The sequence below is a fragment of the Bos javanicus genome, chromosome 3 (genome assembly GCF_032452875.1).
Source record: "Bos javanicus breed banteng chromosome 3, ARS-OSU_banteng_1.0, whole genome shotgun sequence".
In the NCBI taxonomy this organism is placed as follows: Eukaryota; Metazoa; Chordata; class Mammalia; order Artiodactyla; family Bovidae; genus Bos; species Bos javanicus.
Window position 1 is genome coordinate 69,283,885 of NC_083870.1, and position 25,120 is coordinate 69,309,004.

The following is a 25,120-nucleotide window of genomic DNA, read 5'->3' on the forward strand; positions in this document are numbered from 1 at the left end:
AGAAATAATCAATGACTACAGTAAAGTTGCAGGATATAAAATCAACACACAGAAATCCCTTGCATTCCTATACACTAATAATGAGAAAACAGAAAGAGAAATTAAGGAAACAATTCCATTCACCATTGCAACGGAAAGAATAAAATACTTAGGAATATATCTACCTAAAGAAACTAAAGACCTATATATAGAAAACTATAAAACACTGGTGAAAGAAATCAAAGAGGACACTAATAGATGGAGAAATATACCATGTTCATGGATTGGAAGAATCAATGTAGTGAAAATGAGTATACTACCCAAAGCAATTTATAGATTCAACGCAATCCCTATCAAGCTACCAACAGTATTCTTCACAGAGCTAGAACAAATAATTTCACAATTTGTATGGAAATACAAAAAACCTCGAATAGCCAAAGCGATCTTGAGAAAGAAGAATGGAACTGGAGGAATCAACTTACCTGACTTCAGGCTCTACTACAAAGCCACAGTTATCAAGACAGTATGGTACTGGCACAAAGACAGAAATATTGATCAATGGAATAAAATAGAAAGCCCAGAGATAAATCCACGCACATATGGACACCTTATCTTCGACAAAGGATGCAAGAATATACAATGGATTAAAGACAATCTCTTTAACAAGTGGTGCTGGGAAATCTGGTCAACCACTTGTAAAAGAATGAAACTGGACCACTTTCTAACACCATACACAAAAATAAACTCAAAATGGATTAAAGATCTAAACGTAAGACCAGAAACTATAAAACTCCTAGAGGAGAACATAGGCAAAACACTCTCCGACATACATCACAGCAGGATCCTCTATGACCCACCTCCCAGAATATTGGAAATAAAAGCAAAAATAAACAAATGGGACCTAATTAACCTTAAAAGCTTCTGCACATCAAAGGAAACTATTAGCAAGGTGAAAAGACAGCCTTCAGAATGGGAGAAAATAATAGCAAATGAAGCAACCAACAAACAACTAATCTCAAAAATATACAAGCAACTCCTACAGCTCAACTCCATAAAAATAAACGACCCAATCAAAAAATGGGCCAAAGAACTAAATAGACATTTCTCCAAAAAAGACATACAGATGGCTAACAAACACATGAAAAGATGCTCAACATCACTCATTATCAGAGAAATGCAAATCAAAACCACTATGAGGTACCATTTCACACCAGTCAGAATGGCTGCGATCCAAAAGTCTACAAATAATAAATGCTGGAGAGGGTGTGGAGAAAAGGGAACCCTCTTACACTGTTGGTGGGAATGCAAACTAGTACAGCCACTATGGAGAACAGTGTGGAGATTCCTTAAAAAACTGGAAATAGAACTGCCTTATGATCCAGCAACCCCACTGCTGGGCATACACACTGAGGAAACCAGAAGGGAAAGAGACACGTGTACCCCAATGTTCATCGCAGCACTGTTTATAATAGCCAAGACGTGGAAGCAACCTAGATGTCCATCAGCAGATGAATGGATAAGAAAGCTGTGGTACATATACACAATGGAGTATTACTCAGCCATTAAAAAGAATACATTTGAATCAGTTCTAATGAGGTGGATGAAACTGGAGCCTATTATACAGAGTGAAGTAAGCCAGAAGGAAAAACATAAATACAGTATACTAACGCATATATATGGAATTTAGAAAGATGGTAACAATAACCCGGTGTACGAGACAGCAAAAGAGACACTGATGTATAGAACAGTCTTATGGACTCTGTGGGAGAGGGAGAGGGTGGGAAGATGTGGGAGAATGGCAATGAAACATGTAAAATATCATGTAGGAAACGAGTTGCCAGTCCAGGTTCAATGCATGGTGCTGGATGCTTGGGGCTGGTGCACTGGGACGGCCCAGAGGGATGGTATGGGGAGGGAGGAGGGAGGAGGGTTCGGGATGGGGAACACATGTATACCTGTGGCGGATTCATTTTGATATTTGGCAAAACTAATACAATTATGTAAAGTTTAAAAATAAAATAAAATTGGAAGAATAAAAAAAAAAAAAAAGAATCTAAAATGCAGATATGGGAGACAAAGGTTCAAACCCTGGGTCAGGAAGATATCCTGGAGCAGGAAATGGCAATACACGCCAGTATTCCTGCCTGAGAAATCCATGGACAAAGAAGCCTGGCAGACTACAGTCCATGGGGTCGGAAAGAGTCAGACGCAACTGAGCATGCACTGAGCACCTAAGGTAACTATATCATCAATTTGGGTCTTGGCTCCCTCTTAAATTGGGACAAAAGAAAAATCTATCTTACAGATTTACTGTAAGGATCAGAGATACAACATGCTAAGTAAGAAGCTAGAACAGAGGAGCAGTCATTAATTACTGGATGTTATTATTGTTGAAAATAAATAGGTGACAGAACATTTCATGAAGAAGGGGATTATACTGATAAACATGTATGTTGCCTTGAAGGAAGTGCAAGTAGGTCAGTTAAGTTAGAAAGTAGGGTAATTATCAAGAAATGATGAGATATAAGACTGCAAAAACTAAAAACATATCCCAAGGGGACTTGGATATGCTACTAAAGAGTACATTTTTTAACCTGCAAATAGAGTCACTGGTTGAAATGCCACGGGACATAGATTTTCATTTTCCATATAACTCTATAGTGACACTGTAAGTAAGCTTAGAAGAAAGAAGCATTAGTTTGAGGCAATAATTCAGACACAAAATTAAAAGGGCCTGTAATGGCACAGAGAAAAGGACAGAATTATTTAAAAGATAAATCTAGAACTTGTTAACTTTGGATGTTATGAGTGAGGGAATATTTGAATCATTGAAGTCTCCTAAAGATTTTAAAAACCCAATGATTGAGATAAGAGAAACAGGTTGAGGAGCTGCAGAGAGATGAATTCAATTAATCATACAGCGAGTCTGAGGATGTCCACTGATTCCTTACTAGAAACTTCAGAAGACAGTCTGAAACAAGAATCTAGGGGCAAAGATGAGATCTGGGCTGTGGTGATAATCACAATCAGATAGAAGGAGCCAGGTAAAAAACCTCTAAGGACAAGCCAATAATTTGTAAACTAACAAAAGTAAGCCTAGTTCTATGGAATGTAGGTGAAAAACGGAAAAGTGGAATCAAGGAAATCAAATTAAGTGAGTTCAAGACAAGACTGGTGAAGAACATTAAACACAGTGGGAAGTTTACATAAGATGAACTGAAAAGTGACACTGGATTTGGCATTTGTTACCTTACCAGTGAGTGGCAATGCTGTGTGGGCAAAAGGTGACGGTTTTGTCATGGAGAGTCACTGACTATAAAGTAAACGAGTTAAATACTCCTTAAAGGTCATTTTTCACACTAAATGTATTATTCACCTCCATTAAAGAAAATGTTAAATCTGGTCTGTTCTCAAAGCTTATCTGTTTTCAAGATACCCTAGAAGGACTTGGAGGCTTAAGTTCAGGAGCCAAGAGGTTTACCACTCCAATCACTAAACTCGTGCACAAATTCATTCCTCTGTCATGGGGCGCGGGCGGAGGCACAGTACCCCGTTTATGAATATAGCCTGCCTCAGAACTGAGCCATCCACCATCAAGGCCTTGTAAGAAAACGAACGTGAGGCAGAGTCCAGCCCTTAAATCAATTCAGACCCACTCAATTCGCAGAGCACTCCATTCCCAAATTCCAAACAGACACCAACTGAAATTTCTGTGGTAACCAGAGACCACGGTTCCCTGAACCTCCAGAAGTTCACACAACTCCTTGCCTTGAGGCGGCAGGGCGCTGGGCGGGTGCCCAGGTAGACTGCTGCTGCCGCTCCGGTCACCCGCCGCTCCAGACGTGCCTGGTGGGGAAGACGCAGAGGCGGCTTGGGCTGAAGGGCGGCTCAGAGGAGTCTCCTGGAGTCCGAAATTGTAGCGGGGACCCTGGGACCGAGCCTCTGGTGAGCAGGGGGAAGCCGCAGGGACAGAAGAAAACGTCGGTGATATGTCAGGCCGCAGCATCTTTCAGAGCAACTCTGCTGTGAGACAAAGCCTCGCGGGGAAAATACGACAGCGCGGCGCGCAGAGTCGCAGTGCGCAGGCGCAGAGCCCGTTTACCACGCCCACCCACATTTATCCCCGATAGACTACAGTCCATGGAGTCGCAAAAAGTTGGGCAGGAGTGAGCGACCGAGCACACAGGTGATTAAATGCTTCCTTTGTTAAAATGATTTAAAGACAGAAATGGAGAATGTACTCTCAGGTGTCCCGGTCCCGTCAATTGCTGCAGAATTTGGTCAAGCTTAATGCGAGGTCAAGCTTAATCTCTTCTCTGGCTCAAATGCTAAAGAATCTCCTGCAATGCAGGAGACCTGGGTTCAATCCCTGGGTCCAGATCCCCTGAAGAAGGGAATGGCAACCCATTCCAGTATTCTTGCCTGGAAAACCCCAAGGACAGAGGAGCCAAGAGTCGGTCACGACTGAGCAACTTTCATAATGCGAGGTAGACTCCCTCAACTAAAGGGAATTCAGGATCATCAATCCAACTTGTGTGTCCGTGCTCAGTCTTGACCCCATGCTATTTGTGACCCCATGGACTGTAGCCCGCCAGGGTCCTCCCTCCATGGAAGTTTCAATACTAGAGTATGTTGCAAGTTCTTCCTCCAAATACAACTTGGGAGTCTCATTATTCCCACTACACCTTATTCCCCATTATCACAGGACATTATGTGCTAATATTTCCAAGTTCAGTTCACTCTCAGTCGTGTGCGATTTTTGGCGACCCCATGGACTGCCACATGCCAGGCCTCCCTGTCCATCACCAACTCCTAGGTTTACTCAAACTCATGTCCATTCAGTCGGTGATGCCATCTAACCTTCTCATCCTGTGTCATCCCCTTCTCCTGCCTTCAATCTTTCCCAGCACCAGGGTCTTTCAAATAAGTCAGCTCTTCTCATCAAGTGGCCAAAATATTGGAGCTTCAGCTTCAGCATCAGTCCTTCCATTGAATATTCAGGACTGATTTCCTTTAGGATGGACTGGTTGGATCTCCTTGCAGTCCAAGGGACTCTAAGAGTCTGCTCCAACATCACAGTTCAAAAACATCAATTCTTTGGCGCTCAACTTTCTTTATAATCCAATTCTCACATCCATACATGACTACTGGAAAAACCATAGCTTTGGCTAGACGGACCTTTGTTGGCAAAGTAATGTCTCTGCTTTTTAATATGCTGTCTAGGTTGATCATAACTTTCCTTCCAAGGAGTAAGCATCTTTTAATTTCATGGCTGCAGTCACCATCTGCAGTGATTTTTGGAGCCCCCAAAAATAGTCTCTCACTGTTTCTCTATTTGCCATGATGTGATGGAACCAGATGCCATGATTCTCTTGAATACAAACACAGTAATTCAACATGGTAGAGAAACCGGGATTGAGAAAATACTCTAGATACCATTATATGTCCCATTACTGAATTCACATTCAATTGTGAAATCAGATACAGAATATGAAACCACTGCAGTCACCCACGTGCAGTGACTGCAGTCCTCAAAACTTCCAGTGATACCACTTAAATAAAATTGTGTTCCATCCAATGGTTTCCAAACTTTCAGAAACACTGGTAATTCAATCCAAACTTAGTGAACTGTCAAAAAAACAATGCCAGACATTTCAATAACATATAAAAGCAGATATTGCTCAATGTGTTAAGAGAAATCATCACTATTCACATTTAAAATTCTTTACTCTTAGGGTTATTATTGTAAACTTGCTTCAGCAAATCTCAACTTCCATCAAGAAAAATGCTCACTAAAATGCTTTTTCACTAAGAACACAAACATTAGTGTGCTCTAATCTTTGTGAAAACACAGGTTATACAAGAACACTGTGGCAAGTATCAGCTTGTATTTCCTTACTGGGCAGGAAAAAAAAATGCCAACAATCCCTTGACATTCTGACATAAAATATTAAAAAGTGAGTAAAGTGTAGTCCAGATTGCAATCCTCTTCCTAGTGAATTCTCTTCATTTACCTAACCCACTCTGTACCCGACTCATTAACCACAAGCATGAAATATTCCCAAATTTCAGCCATTTATTTTTATTTCATCTTTTAATTCCTATGTGGTTCATGAACTCTTTATCAGTAACGTTCTCACTGACAAAGACCAATCTACATTAACTATAGTTATATATAACATATCAAGGGAGTACCCAGGAAAATCAAAACACAAGACTTCATCAGCTAAAGAGTTCAAGTTTGCTGTTATGAAGACATACAAGAAAACAAATACACTGAAGGATAAACAAAAAAAATCAGAGTAACAACAGCATTCCAGAAGGAAAGATACAATAAAGATCTTAATTTACAATATGTATAATTATATAATTTATTAAAATTAACACAATTCATGTACAAATATTAACACGGTAGTTATTAAGTTTGTTAAGCACTTCAACTACTGAAATGTTAAAACACAATAAAAACTATATTAACCAACTTCTCCATCAAGGGATCTAATCTAGCTCACTAGTTCAGGCTGAACATTCACTCTCCGAAGTACTTCTTCAGGCATGCAAAAAACAGGGCTAACAGGTTTAATCTGTTCTTCTCCCAAAAGTGACAATCCAGCAATTCCAAACAGAGTATGAAAAGGATCTACCTATTAAAAAACAAGAATTTATAGAATATTACAAAATGAGAACTTCTAAAACCCTGCTTTTGAACAGGGATTATACTGGAGCCCATTGCACTCTGTATTTAAATATTATCTTAAAATTTTCTGAAATAATGGTTTCAAACTGCACTTTTTAAACAGAGGACTTGGCACACACCGTCATGTCTTAGGAATAAGTACTGTATATGTGTTTCAGATCTTTTATACACTCTTTTGTGTGTGTTAGTCAGTCATGTTCAAATCTCTGAGACCCCCATGGACCATAGCCTGCCAGGCTCCTGTCCATGGAATTCTCCAAGCAAGAATACTGTGATTGAACAGTTGCAGGCGTTGCAGGCAGATTCTTTACCATCTGAGCCACCAGAAAAGAACCTTAGTACACTTTTAAATGACATTTTAAAAGCATCCTTTCAAAGCAACACTAGAAAAATACTATTTGTTCCCCACCAATTCCTAGTTTTAAAAATTTAGAACCCTTAGAATCTTAAGAGTAAAACAGAAGTACACTGAAAATTTTAACTGTTAACAGTCATAAATATACTTGCCATATCTCCTGGCCTATCTGCAAATCCTCCTGTTTCTTCATCTTGACATGCTAGGATGAAACTGCGGAGTTTTTCTCTATCAATCCAATGAAGCCTTCCAATTATCTTTAGGGAAGCCAACACCCACCATGAATAGCATACATCTGGTAACTAGGAGGAAAAAGCCACAAGTTGCCACAAACGTATTTTCTAAATACCTGGGGTGAGAGGGGAATCAAGGGATATAATGACAATGCAGTGTTTGAAACACTGAAATCCAAAAATTGCTTAGAATTAAAAGATAATCATTGGAAAGAGATCAAATGCTTCATTCCACAGAACTAGAATATGAGTATGCAGAAATGCTCAGTCATGTCTGACTCTTTGCAACCCCATGAACTGTAGCCCACCAGGCTCCTCTGTCCATGGAAATTTTCAGGCAAAGAATACTAGAGTGGATTGCCATTTCCTTCTCTAGGGGATCTTCCTGAGCCAGGAATTGAAACCACATCTCCTGTGCTGCCTACATTGCAGGCAGATTCTTGATTCCACAGAAAACCATGCTAAATGTTTCAGTTTCAGTAGTCACTGATAACCATCTATCCACCTTAATTTCTATATGAAATGAATGCCTACATCAGTTCCTTTTCCAAGAAACTGGTAGTAAGGCTTCTAAGAACTATGGCAATATACGTTTCACTGCCATGGGCAGCATTTTCCATAAGTGCTGTCCAAGAAGGTATACAACTTGGGTTAAAAAAATAAAATCACCCTTGCTCGTCAAATCATAACTTAAATGCAGAAGACCCCACACCTTACACTGAATTTCAACTAGATCCCAGGGTGATCCACAAGAACATTAAAAGCTGTCCTAGATTGTAAGTGCTATCCCCACCCTCACCCATTTCCTAATTATTGAAAAGTTGCCCAGATTTTTCAATGGATCTTAACTAGGTACCAATTGTGGTTTTTAAACTTATTCAGAAGTAACAAGAAAGCAAAATTACACAAAAATACAATGATCCAGAATAAAAGCATCAATAGGCTTTATCATATTTTAGCTCAAGGGCCCAAACCGAAGAACAGCTTTTAGTATTTGTAAATGATTTTTAAAAACAGTATTTTGAAAGGAAAACCAGTATGAAATTCATACTTGTCCATTAATGGAATACAACCATACCCATTCATTTTTTATTGTCTGTGGCAACAATGTTCTTCAGGGCAGCAGTGTAGGTGCAACAAGCCCATCGGGCAAAGGTAAAGATATTTACTATCTGGTCTTTACAGACCCAATTTAGAGTATGTTGAGAGCTAAACAGAATTGAGTTTTTCTTTAAAAATAAAGATTTTAAATGAAAATGTTATAACCCAGTTTTTAAAAAGAAATCTTTCTTTTGGCAAATCCATTATCCTTTCCCATCTGTAAGTGAGCATGGAGATTTCTGTACAAGATCCAAGTGTTAATAGTGGCCTTTGATTTCCAGATATGTATAATGCACGATTGTGAGTCCCCGGTATAGTTTAAAGAAGAAAGTTTCACGTAGGTGAAAAATAGAAGGCCTTCAGATGGATTTTTATAAATAAAATTCTGAAGGATTCCTTCAGAAAGAATTTTATAAATAAGTATAAATTTTAAGAATTTATACTATGAATACAAACACATTTTAAAGCCCAGAGTTATTTGTCAAAGAAAATCAAAAAGTACCAGGCAATCTTGTCACGATTGTCTTTTAAATGGACATCAGGATTAATAGGCATTTCAACTCTTGTTTTACTTTTGCCAAGAGCATTTTTAGAAGATACAACTAAATTTTGCAAAGTATTATAGTAAAATTAAAAAGCTCACGATCAATTTGTAAGAGCAATATTACAAAACAAAAGGCAAAAAAAAGCAGTCCTCACTCAAGTTTATAAAATTTAAAGATTAATCTTAAAAAACAATACCTTCTCTGGCCTTCCATTGAGTCCACCTGATGGAAGCTGTCGTTCACAAAGCCACCAACCGAGTAAATCAGAATTTACTTGGTGCAACTGACTAGTAATAGCCAAGAATCCTGTGCAACAATAGATCTAAAATTACAGACATAAAGTACATGTGTATAATAGTTTTTCAACAGTAACACTGATTTAAAAAAACCTACTTTAATTATTAAAGCTCCATTTTCTATCTAAAAATTTGCTGACAGTAAAAATCGCAAACATAAACATCACATAGTTATTTGAACAAATCTGAAGCATACTACTAGGATCCAACTCTGCAATGAAAGACTGCCATCAGTTTTTTCATGGCTAAGAGCAAACTGTTTGACAATAGTTTACAACAGGTGTTCAGGATAGGGGATACAGAATGTTTTTTATCTGCTTACTTAAAATTAGAGAAGAGAATGGCAACCCACTCCAGTCTTCTTGCCTGGAGAATTCCATGGACAGAGGAGCCTGGGGGGCTATAGTCCATGAGGTCACAAAAAGTTGGACATAACTGAGTGACTAACACCCACACATAAAAACTAATGGAAAATCAAAATATATTTCTGGTAATTACAAAACTACTTATGTTTATTTGGGCCAAAGGATTTCACCAACAGGGGACTCAAAGTCAGCAACTGTAAAAATGCCTTCCTCACGCAGCAATTAACCAATTCTTATTTTCTACATTCAGTCAAATTAACTTGCTATTTTTCAGTTATACTGGTTATCCCTTCAAAACTGATACTACATTTTAATTTGGATTAATGAATTACCTGCCCAGCATGGGATTCAGAACCTGGTCTGCAACCAAATCCACCATCAAAGTTCATACATGATAAAACAAATTCGATTGCCTTTTCCACATTAATAGCATCCAACTTCCCCTATAAGCAGAAAACATGCCTATTAAGTTCCAGAATAATCATCAAAAGTTAATCATTTCCAATACATTTGAAACTTACCAATAGTGCCAAAGTTGCCACTGCACAAAAAGAGAATCTTGTATCAATTTCTCCTAAAAATAAAGCAAACCAAAGCATTATGTGTTATCAGAGGCTTCTAATCATATTAAAGTTAATTAAAAATCTCTGTACAACTACCATAGTTATATTTTCAAAAGTTCAGGCCTAACATGTACTTCGACTGTCCAGGAGGAAAACTACATCTGAAGTGTATATTCACTTACTTTACTTCTAAGGAAAATAAGTACTAGAAAATGGCTCAAAAGTACAGTGAACTAATTGCTTACAGAGCGCCCAGAAAGATAAGGTAACTAGTTAATTTCTAAGAATGATAATAAACTTACCCTATTATATAAGTAGATTTTCACATCCCATGAAGCAGCTGGTCTCTCCGGCCTGCACTGTATTCAGCCCTAAAGCAGAGATTATCTAGTTTTATCAAGTAAAACACTACTCCCTCCCTCCACTCAAATATTCAGTAATTTTGTAAAGCTTTTTTTTTTTTTTTTTAAATTATTTTCCCCTTGCTAATTAAGTTTTTAAAAAACTTTACAAAGCCACCAAATACTGGGGAAAAAAGTTTCACCTACCTTATCTTTTAGACTTGCCCTCTCTGTTCCAGTACTCCTGTATGCTGCTATAACTAGCACAGTGCATGCTGGAACTTCCAGCAGACCATTAACTCCAGTTAGACCAGCTGCTTAGTGGGACCTGAAAAAATGAAAAACTTATAATCTCCTTATAAACTATTAGCAAAGCCCCCAACTCATTATACTTTAAAATCTGCAACCAAGCTTATTACTGTAATAAACACCGAAGCAAAACATTTTTATATTGGTATTCTAGGTGCCAAGGATTAAAGTGACATTACCCCAGATATCTCCAGCAAAAGAACCATCTTCTTTCTGTAGACTCTGAACATATTCCACAACTTTATTTATGTCAATAACATTAATACTATCATAGAGAGTAAGTATCTGTAATAGAAACAAACCATGGTAAGTAGATACCTCGCCACTGGTCAGTTTGTCCTAATGATGTTCTTCTCAACTACCTTCTAAGTTGTCAAGCATGCATGTCCTTTTGTCTATGCACTTTGAAAACTTTTCTCAAATATGCAATTCTATTACAGAGTAAAATTATAGGTATTACCAACAAGTCTTTAACCACTGTTAACACTTAGACTCATTTATGAAACTTATACTGACTTTAAACCCTTATTTGTGAATCTTTACAAATATCAAAATCAAAGCTAACTCCAGGCAGACATCCCTGGTGGTTCAGCAGTTAAGATTCAGTGCTTTCACTGCCTTGACCCCAGTTCAATCTCTGGTCAGGGAACTAAGATTCCACAAGCCAGAGCAAGGCCGAAAAAAAAATTTTTTTTTTTTAATTTTTAAAAAGTCAACTCCACAGTAAAGAGCAAAGTCGTGAAATGGCAGAGTAAAAGCAGGGAACCACAGGTAGCCTGGCATTTCCAGAAATTAGATGAGAAGATGAAACTAAAGGGAGGAAATGGCGAGGCCATGTAAGAAAGCAAATGCCATGCAGGAAGTCTGACCAATACAAAAAAAGCTGAATGAAGGAGGCTTCTACACATATTGTACACAGGCTTTGAGCAGTTTATATAATTCATTATGCTAAGTACCGTTCTCTGAATAAAGTTTCATGTGACAAATCTTTAGAATATACTACCTGCTTTAAAAAATGTTTTGTATCATCAGTAAGACATGTTTTCTATCGGGATAGGGTATAAATCTATTGGGATAGGGTAGGTCATGCTGTACAATAAATAAATCAGATTTCAGTGCCTTAACACCAAAAGAATTTTTCTTGCTCAAAAAAAAAAAAAAAAATCTTCCACTTAGTGAGTTCCAGACATTTACATATACGTAAAATAAACATTTTACTGTCCAAGGTCTCAGTGCCATTTTAAAATTTACATCAACTTTGGATTCAGCTAATACATGCCATCACATCATTGACCTTGCTTTGAAACAGATCTCATTTGAAAAGATATGGATAGCTTTTTACATAGATACTGATCCCTATTTTCAATTCTCTTACTTAGGTAACAGAATACACTACCAAGACTGCAGAATTTTCATTAGTATTTACCTGAACAGCACTAAGAGTATACAAAAGATGAGGATCATGTCCAATACTAGCACTTATTCCACCACACTCGTGTTGACAAGACTTAATAAACGTCAGAATTTCTTCTCTATTCATACGATGTAGTTGTCCCATGAGATCCATTACGGTCAGACCCCAATAGATGCCACTCATTCTCAAATATTCAGACATGCAATATTCCTAAAGCACAGAAATTAATGGGTCAGTCTGAACTGATGTCAGTTTAAAGATACTCAACACAGAAGCTAAATACCCATACTGTTATATGGCTCTAACAACTCCATAACTGCAGATATTCATGGGAATTCATTAGTAGAGATGTTTCCCAACGTGGTAAATAATTCAGCTCTTTCTATACTATAGTGGAAAATATTTACTTCTAATTAAGCTGTTTAATTGTTTTTCCTAAGGTTCCCAGAGATGAAAACAGGGAACATTCTTCAAGATAAAACTTTTTCAAGGTCTCAGCGTAATTCTAGAGCTTAAGTGTTATTACACATCACCATAAACTCAGGTAATACATGCCAACACATCACTGACCTTGAAAGTATTAGCTCAACTACAAAAATAGAAATCTATTCGCTGTCTCAAAATTCATACATATCTGGGTAGAAGATAATCTACTCTGTCTGCCAAAGCCTCTACATAAGTACTGCTAAGAATCAAGGTTAACTCCCATGGCTTCTCAACTACAGACATCCGTCCCTGGTATGCAGGAGTTGGAAACCATTTTTAAGAAACACAAACCATTCTAACCAAATGATTTGACACATTTACAGAATAAACACTTTTCAACACAAAAGTATACATACGTAGTCATCTTTCTTTGAGCCATAGGATGCAATATAATCAGCATGCTTCTCCAGTAACAGGGTGTCAGGTGCATCTGACTTAATGATAACATCTTTCTGCGGTGTACCCTTTCACATACAAGAGATTTCATAAGTTTTTATCTTTTAAATGTTTGACCCCAGAACATACATTTCAATATACATACGAACTCTTATTTCATCTTGCCATATAGAAACTTTCTAGTTTAAAAGTAGCTGACTAAAAAGAACTAAAGCTTTCATAAAGTTTCAGGTGTTCTTCAGGTCTCAGAGTAATTCTAGAGCTAAAGTAGTAATAATCAACTTTAGATTCAGAATACATGCCAGCTCATCATCGACCCAAAAAACTACCGTCCTCATCTCGGCTGAACAGTTAAGTAAAACAGACTATCAAAAATTTCAACTTACGGTTTACACGTGGCAGAACCTATCTGTCCCATAATTTGCAATTGAGTTCTTTAGTGAGATTCCATTAATCTTAAAAACTCCGATTTCAAAGCACCTTCGGAGAAGGCAATGGCACCCCACTCCAGTACTCTTGCCTGGAAAATCCCATGGATGGAGGAGCCTGGTAGGCTGCAGTCCATGGGGTCGCGAAGAGTCGGACACGACTGAGCGACATCACTTTCACTTTTCACTTTCATGCACTGGAGAAGGAAATGGCAACCCACTCCAGTGTTCTTGCCTAGGAGAATCCCAGGGACGGGGAGCCTGGTGGGCTGGCGTCTATGGGGTCGCACAGAGTCGGACACGACTGAAGCGACTTAGCAGCAGCAGCAAAGCACCTTTCATGCACGCCAACACTTATTTACCAGGCTAACAATTCTTTTCCGGCTTTAGTCTTAAGTTTCTGCATTTGCAAGAAGCCCCCGGGTGATGACTGTTGTTGCTCTAATTCGGCACATTTCTCAGCTACATCTTTGTGACTGAGGCTACATTTTAAGTAGTTCAAGATCATTACCAATAAGAATGAAGCAGTTAATTTCCTTCATATCCCATTAAAACTTACTAGAACGAAACCATACCATTAACAATTCCAAAGATTTCGTGCCATATATACCCTGCCACATGGAAGGTAAGAACTAACCGGCTTTTGTGGGGGGCGAGGGGATTAAGAAAGAAGGTAGTCGAACCCTGAGTCTCGACCGATAGCAGGAAGTCCGGCCGCAACCGCACCCGCGAGATCAGCAGAAAACGCTGAGTAACACTTCACATTGTCTATGAGCCCTCAAAATACCTTCCAAGGCCTGTGTCTTAACCCAATCATTCTCCAACACTAAGAAAACAACCCACTAGTGACGAAAGAGCTTAAATATTACCCTATCTATTCTCCTATGGACACATCTAGACAGCAATACAAAACACGTCCACACTCACCATGACTGAGAGCAAAAAGAGAACTTAACTCGTCAGTGGGCGGATTTAGGAGGTAAGCGCCTGCGCAGAAGCGCTCCTCAGGCCCCCTCTCCGCCCCGGCATAGCTGACCACCGTTCTTGCCTGAAGGAAGCCGCAGTTCCGCGGCTGCCCTAGGACCCCCACCGACTGCTCATAGGTGTCTTCCCTACCTGCGCCGAAAGTCTCTGGCGCCAATTTTCTCCTCTCCTTATCTCCGCAGTTTTAAGACAGTTTTAAGGAATATTTAGGGCTTCTCTAAATACTACACAATAAACTGGAAAATTCTGAAGGAAATGGGAATACCAGACACCCTGACCTGCCTCTTGAGAAACCTATATGCAGGTCAGGAAGCAACAACAGTTAGAACTGGACATGGAACAGCAGACTGGTTCCAAATAGGAAAAGGAGTATGTCAAGGCTGTATATTGTCACCGTGCTTATTTAACTTATATGCAGAGTATGTCATGAGAAATGGTGGGCTGGAGGAAGCACAAGCTGGAATCAAGATTGCCAGGAGAAATAGCAATAACCTCACATATGCAGATGACACCACCCTTATGGCAGAAATTGAAGAAGAACTGAAAAGCCTCTGGATGAAAGTGAAAGAGGAGAGTGAAAAAGTTGGCTTAAAGCTCAACATTCAGAAAACTAAGATCATGGCATCTGGTCCCATCACGTAATGGCAAATAGATGAGGAAATAGTGGAAACAGTGGCTGACTTTATTTGGGGGGCTCGAAAATCACTGCAGATGGTGATCGCAGCCATGAAATTAAGAGACACTTGCTCCTTGGAAGGAAAGTTAGGACCAACCTAGACAGCATATTAAAAAGCAGAGACATTACTTTGCCAACAAAGGTCCGTCTAGTCAAGGCTATGGTTTTTCCAGTAATCATAAATGGACATGAGAGTTGGACTATAAAGAAAGCTGAGTGCCAAAGAATTGATGTTTTTGAACTGTGGTGTTGGAGAAGACTCTTGAGAGTCCCTTGGACTGCAAGGAGATCCAACCAGTCCATCCTAAAGCAGATCAGTCCTGGGTTTTCATTGGAAGAACTGATGTTGAAACTGAAACTCCAATACTTGGCCACCTGATGTAAAGAGCTGACTCATTTGAAAAGACCCTGATGCTGGGAGAGATTGAGGGCAGGAGGAGAAGGGGACGACAGAGGATGAGATGGTTGGATGGCATCACTGACTCAATGGACATAGGTTTGGGTAGACTCCAGCCATTGGTAATGGACAGGGAGGCCTGGCGTGCTCCATGGAGTCGCAAAGAGTTGGACTTGACTGAGCGACTGAACTGGAACTGGAAATACTACTTTAAAGAATCCACCTGCAATACAGGAGACCCAGGTTCCATCCCTGGGTTGGGAAGATCCCCTGGAGAAGGGAATGGCAACTCACTCCCATATTCTTGCCTGGAGAATCCCATGGATAGAAGATCCTGTCCGGCTGCAGTCCATGGAGTTGCAAAGAGTTGAGTGGGACTGAGCAACTAACACTTCCCAGGAATTGAGGCCCTTCCCAATCTGCCTGTAATGTGGGAGACCTGGGTTCGATCAGTGGGTCTGGAAGATCCCCTAGAGAGGGAAATGGCAACCCACTCCAGTATTCTTGCCTGGAGAATCCCATGGAGGGAGGAGCCTTTCTGGCTATAGTCCACAGGCTTGCAAAGAGTCTGACTCAGCTTAGCACATATACACACATGGCTTCCCAGGTGGCACTAGTGGTAAAGAACCTGCCTGATGTAGGAAACAAGAGACTGGGTTTGATCCCTATGTCAGATAGATCCCTTGGAAAAGGGCATGGCAACTGACTCCAGTGTTCTTGCCTGAAGCAAGCCCATGGACAGAGATGACCTACATTTTAAGTAGGTCATGATCATTACCAATGAGAATGAAGTAGCTAATTTCCTTTATATCTCATTATGATATCCCATACAGTTCATAGGGTCTAAAACAATCTGACAGGACTGAAGCAACTAAGCTAGTAATATTTAAACAGTGGAATAACTTTTATGAACTCGTTTATTCTTGAGACTCTTTTAAGATATGAAATGGACAGTAATTAACAGAGTTGCATGTAGTTAGCTCAGTTCAGTTCAGTTCAGTCACTCAGTCATGTCCGACTCTTTGCCACCCCATGAACCACAGCACACCAGGCCTCCCTGTCCATCACCAACGGCCGGAGTCTACCCAAACCCATGTCCATTGAGTTGGTAATGCCATCCAACCATCTCTTCCTCTGTCGTCCCCTTCTCCTCCTGCCCTCAATCTTTCCCAGTATCAGGGTCTTTTCAAATGAATCAGCTCTTAACATCAGGTGGCCAAGTATTGGAGTTTCAGCTTCAACATCAGTTCCTCCAATGAACGCCCAGGATTGATCTGCTTTAGGATGGACTGGTTGGATCTCCTTGCAGTCCAAGGGACTCTCAAGAGTCTTCTCCAACACCACAGTTCAAAAACATCAATTCTTTGGCGCTCAACTTTCTTTATAGTCCAACTCTCACATCCATACATGACTACTGGAAAAACATAGCCTTGACTAGATGGACCTTTGTGGACAAAGTAATGTCCCTGCTTTTTAATAGGCTGTCTAGGTTGGTCATAACTTTCCTTCCAAGGAGTAAGCGTCTCTTAGTTTCATGCTGCAATCACCATCTACAGTGATTTTGGAGCCCCACCCCCCCCAAAAAAAAGTCAGCCACTGTTTCCACTGTTTCCCGATCAGTTTACCATGATGTGATGGGACCAGATGCCATGATCTTAGTTTTCTGAATGTTGAGCTTTAAGCCAACTTTTTCACTCTCCTCTTTCACTTTCATCATGTAGTTAAGTGTTCAGTAAATGTTTTGGGGTGAATGTTCAGAAAATGTTCACATTCTCCTCCTGTTTGCCTTGGGCATTACAGTTGAGTCTCTCACCTATTCCTCCCACTTCTTTAGGAAGACAGTGGTATCTGAAATATTTGGTACTTACCTTCAACAAAGAAACACCTAGGTTCCTTTTAGGAGCTTTCCACAGAATTTGGGTTTGCTAGGTGTGATCACACAGCTGTTATCAATTCTTGTTTCTCACGACTGTCATACTTACACACTTTTGGCACCCGTTAGAGTATACTGGCACCCCCACAGCCTTAAAATTTCTTTCATTCAGTAATGATTTGGAGAAGGGTTCCTGACACCATGACAAATGTGGGTTATCAATAACCAAGAGAGTGTTGAACCTACTGTGATAATAGAGTTTATTATTTCTCCCTGTAGTTTTGTTGATATTCCAATTTATAGTTTGAGGGTACTTTACTAAATGCGTATTAGTTTGGTGAGTTGAGACTTTTTTCATTAAGTGATGACTGTCTCTAGCCCTAATATTTTTTATTTTAAAAAGTCTGCCTTGTTAAATAGTGTGCATACCTGCCAAATGGCTTCAACTCTTGAGACCCAGTGGACTGTAACCTGCCAGGCTCCTCTGCTCATGAGATTTCCCAGGCAAGAATACTGAAGTGAGTTGCCATGCCCTCCTCCAGGGGATCTTCCCAACCCAGGGATGGAACCTGCATCTTCTGCATTGGCAGGTGGGTTCTTTAACCATAAGTGCCACCTGGGAAGCCTTGGTTAAATAATGCTGATAAAAAATTAATTATGGAAATTTTTATTCGAGACAAATTACAAATGAGGAAGAGCATATCAGAAAACTTTGAGAACTCTTTCTCAGCTAGAAGTCTAGACACAGTTGTATAAGTTTTTTTTTGAGACAAAGGACTGTACACCAAACGACATTATTGACAGTTTCCTCAACCCAAGTCTACCCGTCATTGTGGTACGTTATGTGACCCCCTTACAAGATCAAGAAGTAATGTTATTTTTAAGAAGTCATCTTGTTGATTCTGGGAGAATGTTGCTCTCTATGGCTGAACAGGTATTCCTGCTAAGGTGGGGAGGTTTGGTCAAGGCATAATGCACAGGCGCAACACAATGAAAGGAGAGAAGAGCCCAAAGCATAGAGAATTTTTTATGTTTAAAATTTTCTTGTCTTGCCATATTATATGAATTTTATATCACAATAGTAATGTAATTTCTCCAGCTTTCTTTTGCCTCTAAATTAGATCGGAGAGGAGTGTTCTAGAGTGAGAGAAACCAAGGGAGAGAGGAGGAGGTCAAATCTCTTGGGAAAAGCAATGCTCAATATAAGAATAACACAAGCATCAAATCCAAAAAGTAACATTCAGATCGAGTCAATAACTGCTGAAATAATGAAAAGTAAACCTCTATTCCTACTTAAAAAGTCATTCATCAAATACATATTGGATGCCTAGAATGTGCCAAATACTATTCTAGGCTCTTGGGAGTACAATGGTCAGCAAAATGGAAATATATATAGGGAGCATATGTTCTAGCAATTCTTGAAATTACATTCAGCAATTCTATTGCTAGCTATTTATTCTAAAGATATACTCCCTTGGGTGTGAAGTGACTTATGCACAAAAATATTCATAGCAGCAGTCATTGTAATAGCAGAAAATTGCAAATATTTTAACTATCAAATGTTAAATAAACTATGGTGTATTCATTATGCAGCCATTAAAAATGATACAGAAGCTCTGCAAACACTGTTCTGGAAAGATATACAAAGTATGTTAAGTGAAAACAAAAACAAAATGTACCATTTGCTACTATCTGTGTGGGAAACAAGGGGGAAAAAAATGTGTGGATATATTTGGGAAAGCACAAACCAAAGAGTTGCCTACTGGAGGAGAAATATGTGGCTGTAGACAGGATTTAAGGAAAGCTTTTCATTGAACTGAAAGCTTTTCACTCAACTGGGTTGGACCCCTGGGTTGGGGAGATCCCCTGGAGAAGGGAAAGGCTACCCACTCCTGTATTCTGGCCTGGAGAATTCCCACAGACTGTTTAGTCCATGGGGTCGCAAAGAGTCAGATATGGCTGAGCGACTTTCACTTTCATTTTTCACTGAATAATCTGATACTTTTGAGACTTTGTATGTTTTACCTCTTCAGAAGTAAAAATATCTCCCCTGCAGAGAAAAGTGTGGTGTCCAACTCTGTGATGCCATGGACTGTAGCCTGCCAGGCTTCTCTGTCCATGGAATTCTCCAGGCAAGAATACTGGAGTGGGTAGACATTCCCTTCTCCAGAGAATCTCCCGACCCAGGTATCAAACCCAGATCTCCCACATTTTAGGCTGATTCTTTACCATCTGAGCCACCTGGGAAGTCCATATATATATATATATATATATATGCACTAGTGGTAAAGAATCTTCCTGCCAAAGCAGGAAATAGAGGAGATGCAGGAGCATCTATGGACATAGTTTGGTTAGCATTCAATATATAAACTGTTTCTAGTGTTTATAATGTCATGGAATAGCGTTTCCAGGAAACAACAGTATCATATTTTACCTAAGATTTCACTGACTGTAAGAAACATCCCAATTGCCAAGACATCAAATGTAGGGGGAAAAAAAGTAGTCAATGGCTAGTAACAAAATTTATCCAGATTTCTGAGACATTAAATTTTAAAATATGCATTTGAAATCAATGAAACATAGTAACTGAGTTGTTCATTTTTTAAATTGAAGTATAAATTATTTACAATGTTTTCAGTCTACAGCATAGTCATTCAGTTATACATTTATATGTGTGTATATATATATATATATGCATATTTATATCCTTTTTCAGATTGTTTTCCATTATAGGTTATTACAAGATATTGAGTATAGTTCCTTGTATTATAGTAGTGTATGCATTAATCCCAAACTCCTAATTTATTTCCACCACCCCCTTCTTTCATTACCCCTTTAGTAACCATAATTTGTTTTCTATGTCTGAGTCTATTTCTGTTTTGTAAATAAGTTCATTTGTATCTTTTTAGATTCCACATATAAGTGATATCATATAATTGTCTTTGTCTGACTCACTTCGCTTAATATAATAATCTCGGTCCATCCATGTTGCTGAAAGTGGCATTACTTCATTTTTCCATTGGATTTCCCAGGTGCCACAGTGGTAAAGAATCTGCCTGACAATGCAGGAGACACAGGAGACAGGGTTTGGATCCCTGGCTTGAGAAGATCCTCAGGAGTAGGAAATGGCAGCCCACTCCAGTATTCTTGCCTGGAAAATCCCATGGACAGAGAATCCTGAAGGACTACAGTCCATGGGGTCACAAAGAATTGAACATGAGATTGACTGAGCATGCCCACAGCATTCCATTGTGTGTGTGTGTGTGTGTGTGTGTGTGTGTGTATGTATAGCACATTATCTTGATCCATTCATCTGTCAATGAACATTTAGGTTGCTTCTATGTCTTGGCTATGAGTCATTTATTTCTGAAATAGCAAATGTAGAAGCAGAATATTACATGCTCCATGCTCCATATTACACTTGCAAAATTTTATTACCTTGTATACATTTTATGACATCCCTGATTTTCTTATTCCCCCCTTTTTGGATTCAGTTTAAGCAAATGAAATCTTGTCTAAAGTTTTAAAATTGCAAGCCTTCTTAACTAAGTAGTTCCAATAATAAAAGGATTCTGGATAGGAAAGATGCAGTGTATAGGACTAGAATTTTGGAGCAATTTAAGAGAAGCCTTTTAAGTTGGAGATGAAAACATTTAAAAGTGTAAATTCATGTCCTTAATTATAAAAGAAGAAATATTGAGACATCTAGGTTTTAAGGTTTAAATTGGTTGCTGGAAATTCGTTTTAATATATTATTGGTTCCCTCCTTTATTATTAATTAAATAAAAATTTTGACATGTGTTCATCTTACATTTATATACATCATGATTTTACTATTTTGAAAATTATACATTTGCCTTGATACCCATGTAAGCAGAACATATAGAGCCAAGGAAACTGCATTGCTTGAGAATGGCACCTCAATATCTACTTAAGCCAGGGCAGTTTTCTTTCTTGGCTCTCACAGTGACTTGCATGGCTCTCACAGCCACTCCATGTGGCAATAAGACCTTAACTGTTTTGGACCTTTATGTAGGTTTTGCCTGCCTTACTGATTTTATGTCTTATTTTTGTTTCTGTTTCAGGCATAGTTCATAATTTAGTCTCATTGGTAGCAATGATTGAGAGAATGTTTTTATGACCCATTCATTTACTATAGAAGACTATTTTCTCATGGATGAGAGACAGTAGAGAATCTTGTTTATCCACTCTTGTCTGTGTGTGAAAGCAGAGCTAATCAGCTAAGAATTTAGAGCCCACTGAAAAGGTGAACAACTTTGAGATCTGGACTGGTAAGTTCACTTGCCTATGGCTGAAGTTATTATAGATCTGAAACTTTTAAGTTCTCAATGTATATGTATTAAATCGAGGAAGGCTTTGACTTCTTACTGAACATTTATGAAGTACCTTCCCACTTTTGGACAGTGTAAACTAATAAATCAGATTGCCGGGAGCCGGCGAGAGACATTCCACTCGTGACAAAGGTCATGAGGAAGGAGGCTCGGCATATGCAAAGGCGGGATCGAGCCTCAGGAGTCCCCCGGATATTCTCGAGCATCTACCCACCCCAAAAACCAGAGTCTGCCTACCTTATTGCTTTGTGCTCTCACCTCTGACTTTACTGGGGGCTGTCCCCCACCACCATCTCACTCTCTCTGTCAAAGAGTTAACTTACAGCTCCAGTTAATAAAGTTCCTGGGCAACTAGGAGTGTTTAAATCCAAACCCCTCAGACGGCTCTCTAACTCACCCGACAAGTTTACCTGGACTCCTACAGCTATGCATACGATTGTTTACAGTCTCCCAGCCTCGAGGCATGGGAAGCTTAAGATATTCAAATAGCTTTAGAGCCTCTCAGAGAGTTAGAAACTGTCAGAATAAAACTAGTAAAAGATTTCATTAATGAGCCAATGTTTGTTGCCAAATTTCCACATCCCCTGAATTGTATCCTTGAATATGTATTAATTAATAGTTGGTATGTAGAAAAAATAAGTAGTGGCCTTGGTGTTAGTAACTTTAGACCCTTAAGGTAATAAATTCTTTCCTTTGTTGTAAACCCATTATACATCCGCCCTATAGGAATGCAAGGAAGATGGTGCCAAATCTTAAAATAATTACTCTTAGGGAAAATAAGTCTTTGTTGATAAGTCTTTGTCAAGAGTCATAAAATGTTAATAGGCCTTCTGGTCAGAAGATGATGTAAATCACCTAAACCATTTGTATACTATAAATTTGCAGGAAAGAAACCCTGGTTTTTGATAAGGATCAAAGACTGCTGACTTTGCATCCCCTATTATCCTCTGTGTGTAACTTAGGGTATAAAAACCCCTGTTGAAAATAAAGCTACTGGCCTTGCTCACCAACCCTTGGTCTCCCCATGTCATTCTTCCCCTTAACTTCCAGCTGAGTCTCCATCTGGAGCGTGGATATCCTCTGCGACCATTTATTTGCCTGGGCTTCTAAGACCCACTCGAGAAGGTGTCTAAGGTGGGGCACCTTCCGCTATTCGAGAGGGCGCCTGCAGCCTCCGTGGTCAGAGCTAACCTGGTGTCATGGGTTATATTGATTTTCCTCGTAAACCAAGCTACTCAGCTTCTTTTCTCCACTGAATTTTCCTACTGAGCTATCCTCATTCTATTACTCTTTATATCTTTGATAAATAAATAAATCAATAGTCGCCAAAGCCGTCTCTCCTTCGAATACCCTGGATCAGCTGGACCTCGGCAACAGATTATTCCTCAGATTAAAGAACTCTGTCCTGATTGGTTTATAGAGATAAATAGGCACTTATATAAATGGATTAGTCCCCAGATTAACAGAAAAAAAATTTTAATTCTAATGCTTTGCGTGAGATAGACTTCAGAGAAAAACAATCATTCTGATAGAAACCACTAGCTTAGAAACATTTTTTAAAATTCATGTTCACACAGTAAGAATTTGTTCTCGAATACGAAAATACATAGTTAAAGACAAACTTTAGGACTGTGAATTTTATTTGCCTTGGTGTGTAATACTTGAGTCTGAAAAACACTGAAAGGTGCTAAAATTTTGGCAAAGTTCACTCAGTTCTATGGGACTTGCTTACAAAAGTAAAATATTCCTCTTTACCTTCTGCCTAGATAGCAGAGATTTTTGTCTTACCAGAATACATTTTCTGTGTTCTATATGTTGAAATTTTAATGTCTTAATTTTTTTTTTAAAAAAGGAAACAAAGTTTCCTCATTTGAGGAACAAAGTTCCATATAATCATGTTATATTTTTCTGTACTTGTTTTTATTTATTGCCCCTTTGACTAAATAGGTACACAAGTGTTCTTTCTCAGGTACCTATAAGCCTATCTTAAGTAATCAGGTCATTTATGACATCTCTTGATTTTGCCTTCTCAAGGTTAAATCTTGAATCTACAAAAATAAAACTTTCAGGATATATTTTACATCTCAATGTATATTTGAAATTTCCTGGAAGACAAGGGTTGGGAGACTGGAAAATAAACAAAAATTTATTCTTTCACCTTGTAAAAAGAAAGATATTTGAAATAATTAAATTTATTTCATATGCTCCATATTTTATATTTTACCAGCACCATACTCAAGGAGCTTTATAGAAAAATTTGGTAAGTATATCAGATCAACTCAGCCCTCCATAGCTTAAAGTTGTCTAGGTAAAATATTATTAATATTAAAAATTAAATAAAAATATTAATATAAATATGTCCAAAATTGAGAAGGCCCTGGAGCTTTGTCAATGCTCTTGTTTCCCTCAGGGGAAGTAATGGTTAGATTCTTATGAAATAGTTAAGCACTGTAAAGATTTTCACTAGTTTCTATTCTGATTATTGTCTTACTATCTGATTATATTATATATATATTTGATTATATCTGATTATATTATTGGGTATAGTAATTAACTGTAGCTCTCAGTCTTGGTTTTTGGTATTTGATTGAATGCTTCTGTCCCCACACAAATTCATATGTTGAAATCTGAATCCCCAGTACAATGGTATTAGGAAGTGGGGCCTTGAGGTAATTAGGTCATAAGAGTAGAGTCTTCAGGAATGGGATTAGGGCACTTATGAAAGGGACCCCAGAGAGCTCTCTCACCCTAATTTTGCCATGTGAAGATACAAGGAGTTAGAAGTCTGCAACACAGAGAAGGTAAAAATCTTGATCTTAGACTTCCTAGCCTCTAGGACTGTGAGAAATAAATTGTTGTTTAAACCACTTGGTCCATGGTGTGAACAGAAAAAAACATACAACATAAAAGCTGTGAGTTGCACTAATCAGATTGGCCACCATCAAAAAGTCAAACAATAAATGTTGGAGATGGTGTGGAGAAAAGGGAACCCTCTTACACTGTTGGTGGAAATGCAAACTGATACTGCCACTGTGGAGAACAGTGGGGAGATTTCTTAAAAAACTAGAAATACAACGACCATGCAACCCAGCAATCCCACTGGGTTGTATGGTAGGCATACACATCAAGGAAACCAGAACTGAAAGAGACTCATGTACCCCAATATTCATTGCAGCACTGTTTACAATAGCTAGGACATGGAAGCAACCTATATGTCCATCAGCAGACGAATGGATAAGGGAATTGTGGTACATATACACAATGGAATATTACTAGGCTTTAAAAAGAATGCATTTGAGTCAGTTCAAATGAGGTAGATGAAACTGGAGC

General features: G+C 38.8%; 2 protein-coding genes and 3 non-coding genes across 8 annotated transcripts in view; all 5 read right to left on the minus strand.

Moving 5' to 3' along the window:
• Nucleotides 1–5,946, minus strand: part of MSH4 (mutS homolog 4) — a 106,177-nt gene extending 100,231 nt beyond the window's left edge. Inside the window, exon 1 of the mRNA XM_061411557.1 lies at nucleotides 3,748–5,946. Coding sequence (XP_061267541.1) covers nucleotides 3,748–3,985 — 238 coding nt within the window. The 5' untranslated portion in view covers nucleotides 3,986–5,946. The remainder of the gene's footprint in view (nucleotides 1–3,747) is intronic.
• An 89-nt stretch (nucleotides 5,947–6,035) lies between these two features.
• On the minus strand, nucleotides 6,036–14,521 carry RABGGTB (Rab geranylgeranyltransferase subunit beta). Of its 4 annotated transcripts, none has more exons than XM_061411555.1 (9): nucleotides 14,436–14,521; nucleotides 13,041–13,148; nucleotides 12,211–12,408; nucleotides 10,964–11,069; nucleotides 10,093–10,145; nucleotides 9,904–10,014; nucleotides 9,107–9,232; nucleotides 7,184–7,333; nucleotides 6,036–6,619 (listed from the first exon to the last, which is right to left on the minus strand). In XM_061411555.1, the coding sequence occupies exons 1-9, from the start codon at nucleotides 14,436–14,438 to the stop codon at nucleotides 6,509–6,511; spliced, it is 966 nt and encodes a 321-aa protein (XP_061267539.1). In that variant the 5' UTR covers nucleotides 14,439–14,521; the 3' UTR covers nucleotides 6,036–6,508. The 4 variants fall into 4 exon arrangements, with proteins under 4 accessions (XP_061267539.1, XP_061267538.1, XP_061267537.1 ...); XM_061411554.1 differs by having other exon boundaries at nucleotides 7,180–7,333; XM_061411553.1 differs by having other exon boundaries at nucleotides 6,036–6,623; nucleotides 14,436–14,519.
• LOC133245448 (small nucleolar RNA SNORD45) lies at nucleotides 12,008–12,079 on the minus strand. Its single transcript, XR_009735705.1, has one exon. It is a non-coding gene; the product is annotated as a small nucleolar RNA SNORD45 (small nucleolar RNA).
• LOC133245449 (small nucleolar RNA SNORD45) lies at nucleotides 12,687–12,769 on the minus strand. Its single transcript, XR_009735706.1, has one exon. It is a non-coding gene; the product is annotated as a small nucleolar RNA SNORD45 (small nucleolar RNA).
• LOC133245447 (small nucleolar RNA SNORD45) lies at nucleotides 13,320–13,398 on the minus strand. Its single transcript, XR_009735704.1, has one exon. It is a non-coding gene; the product is annotated as a small nucleolar RNA SNORD45 (small nucleolar RNA).
• Nucleotides 14,522–25,120: the final 10,599 nt, after the last annotated feature.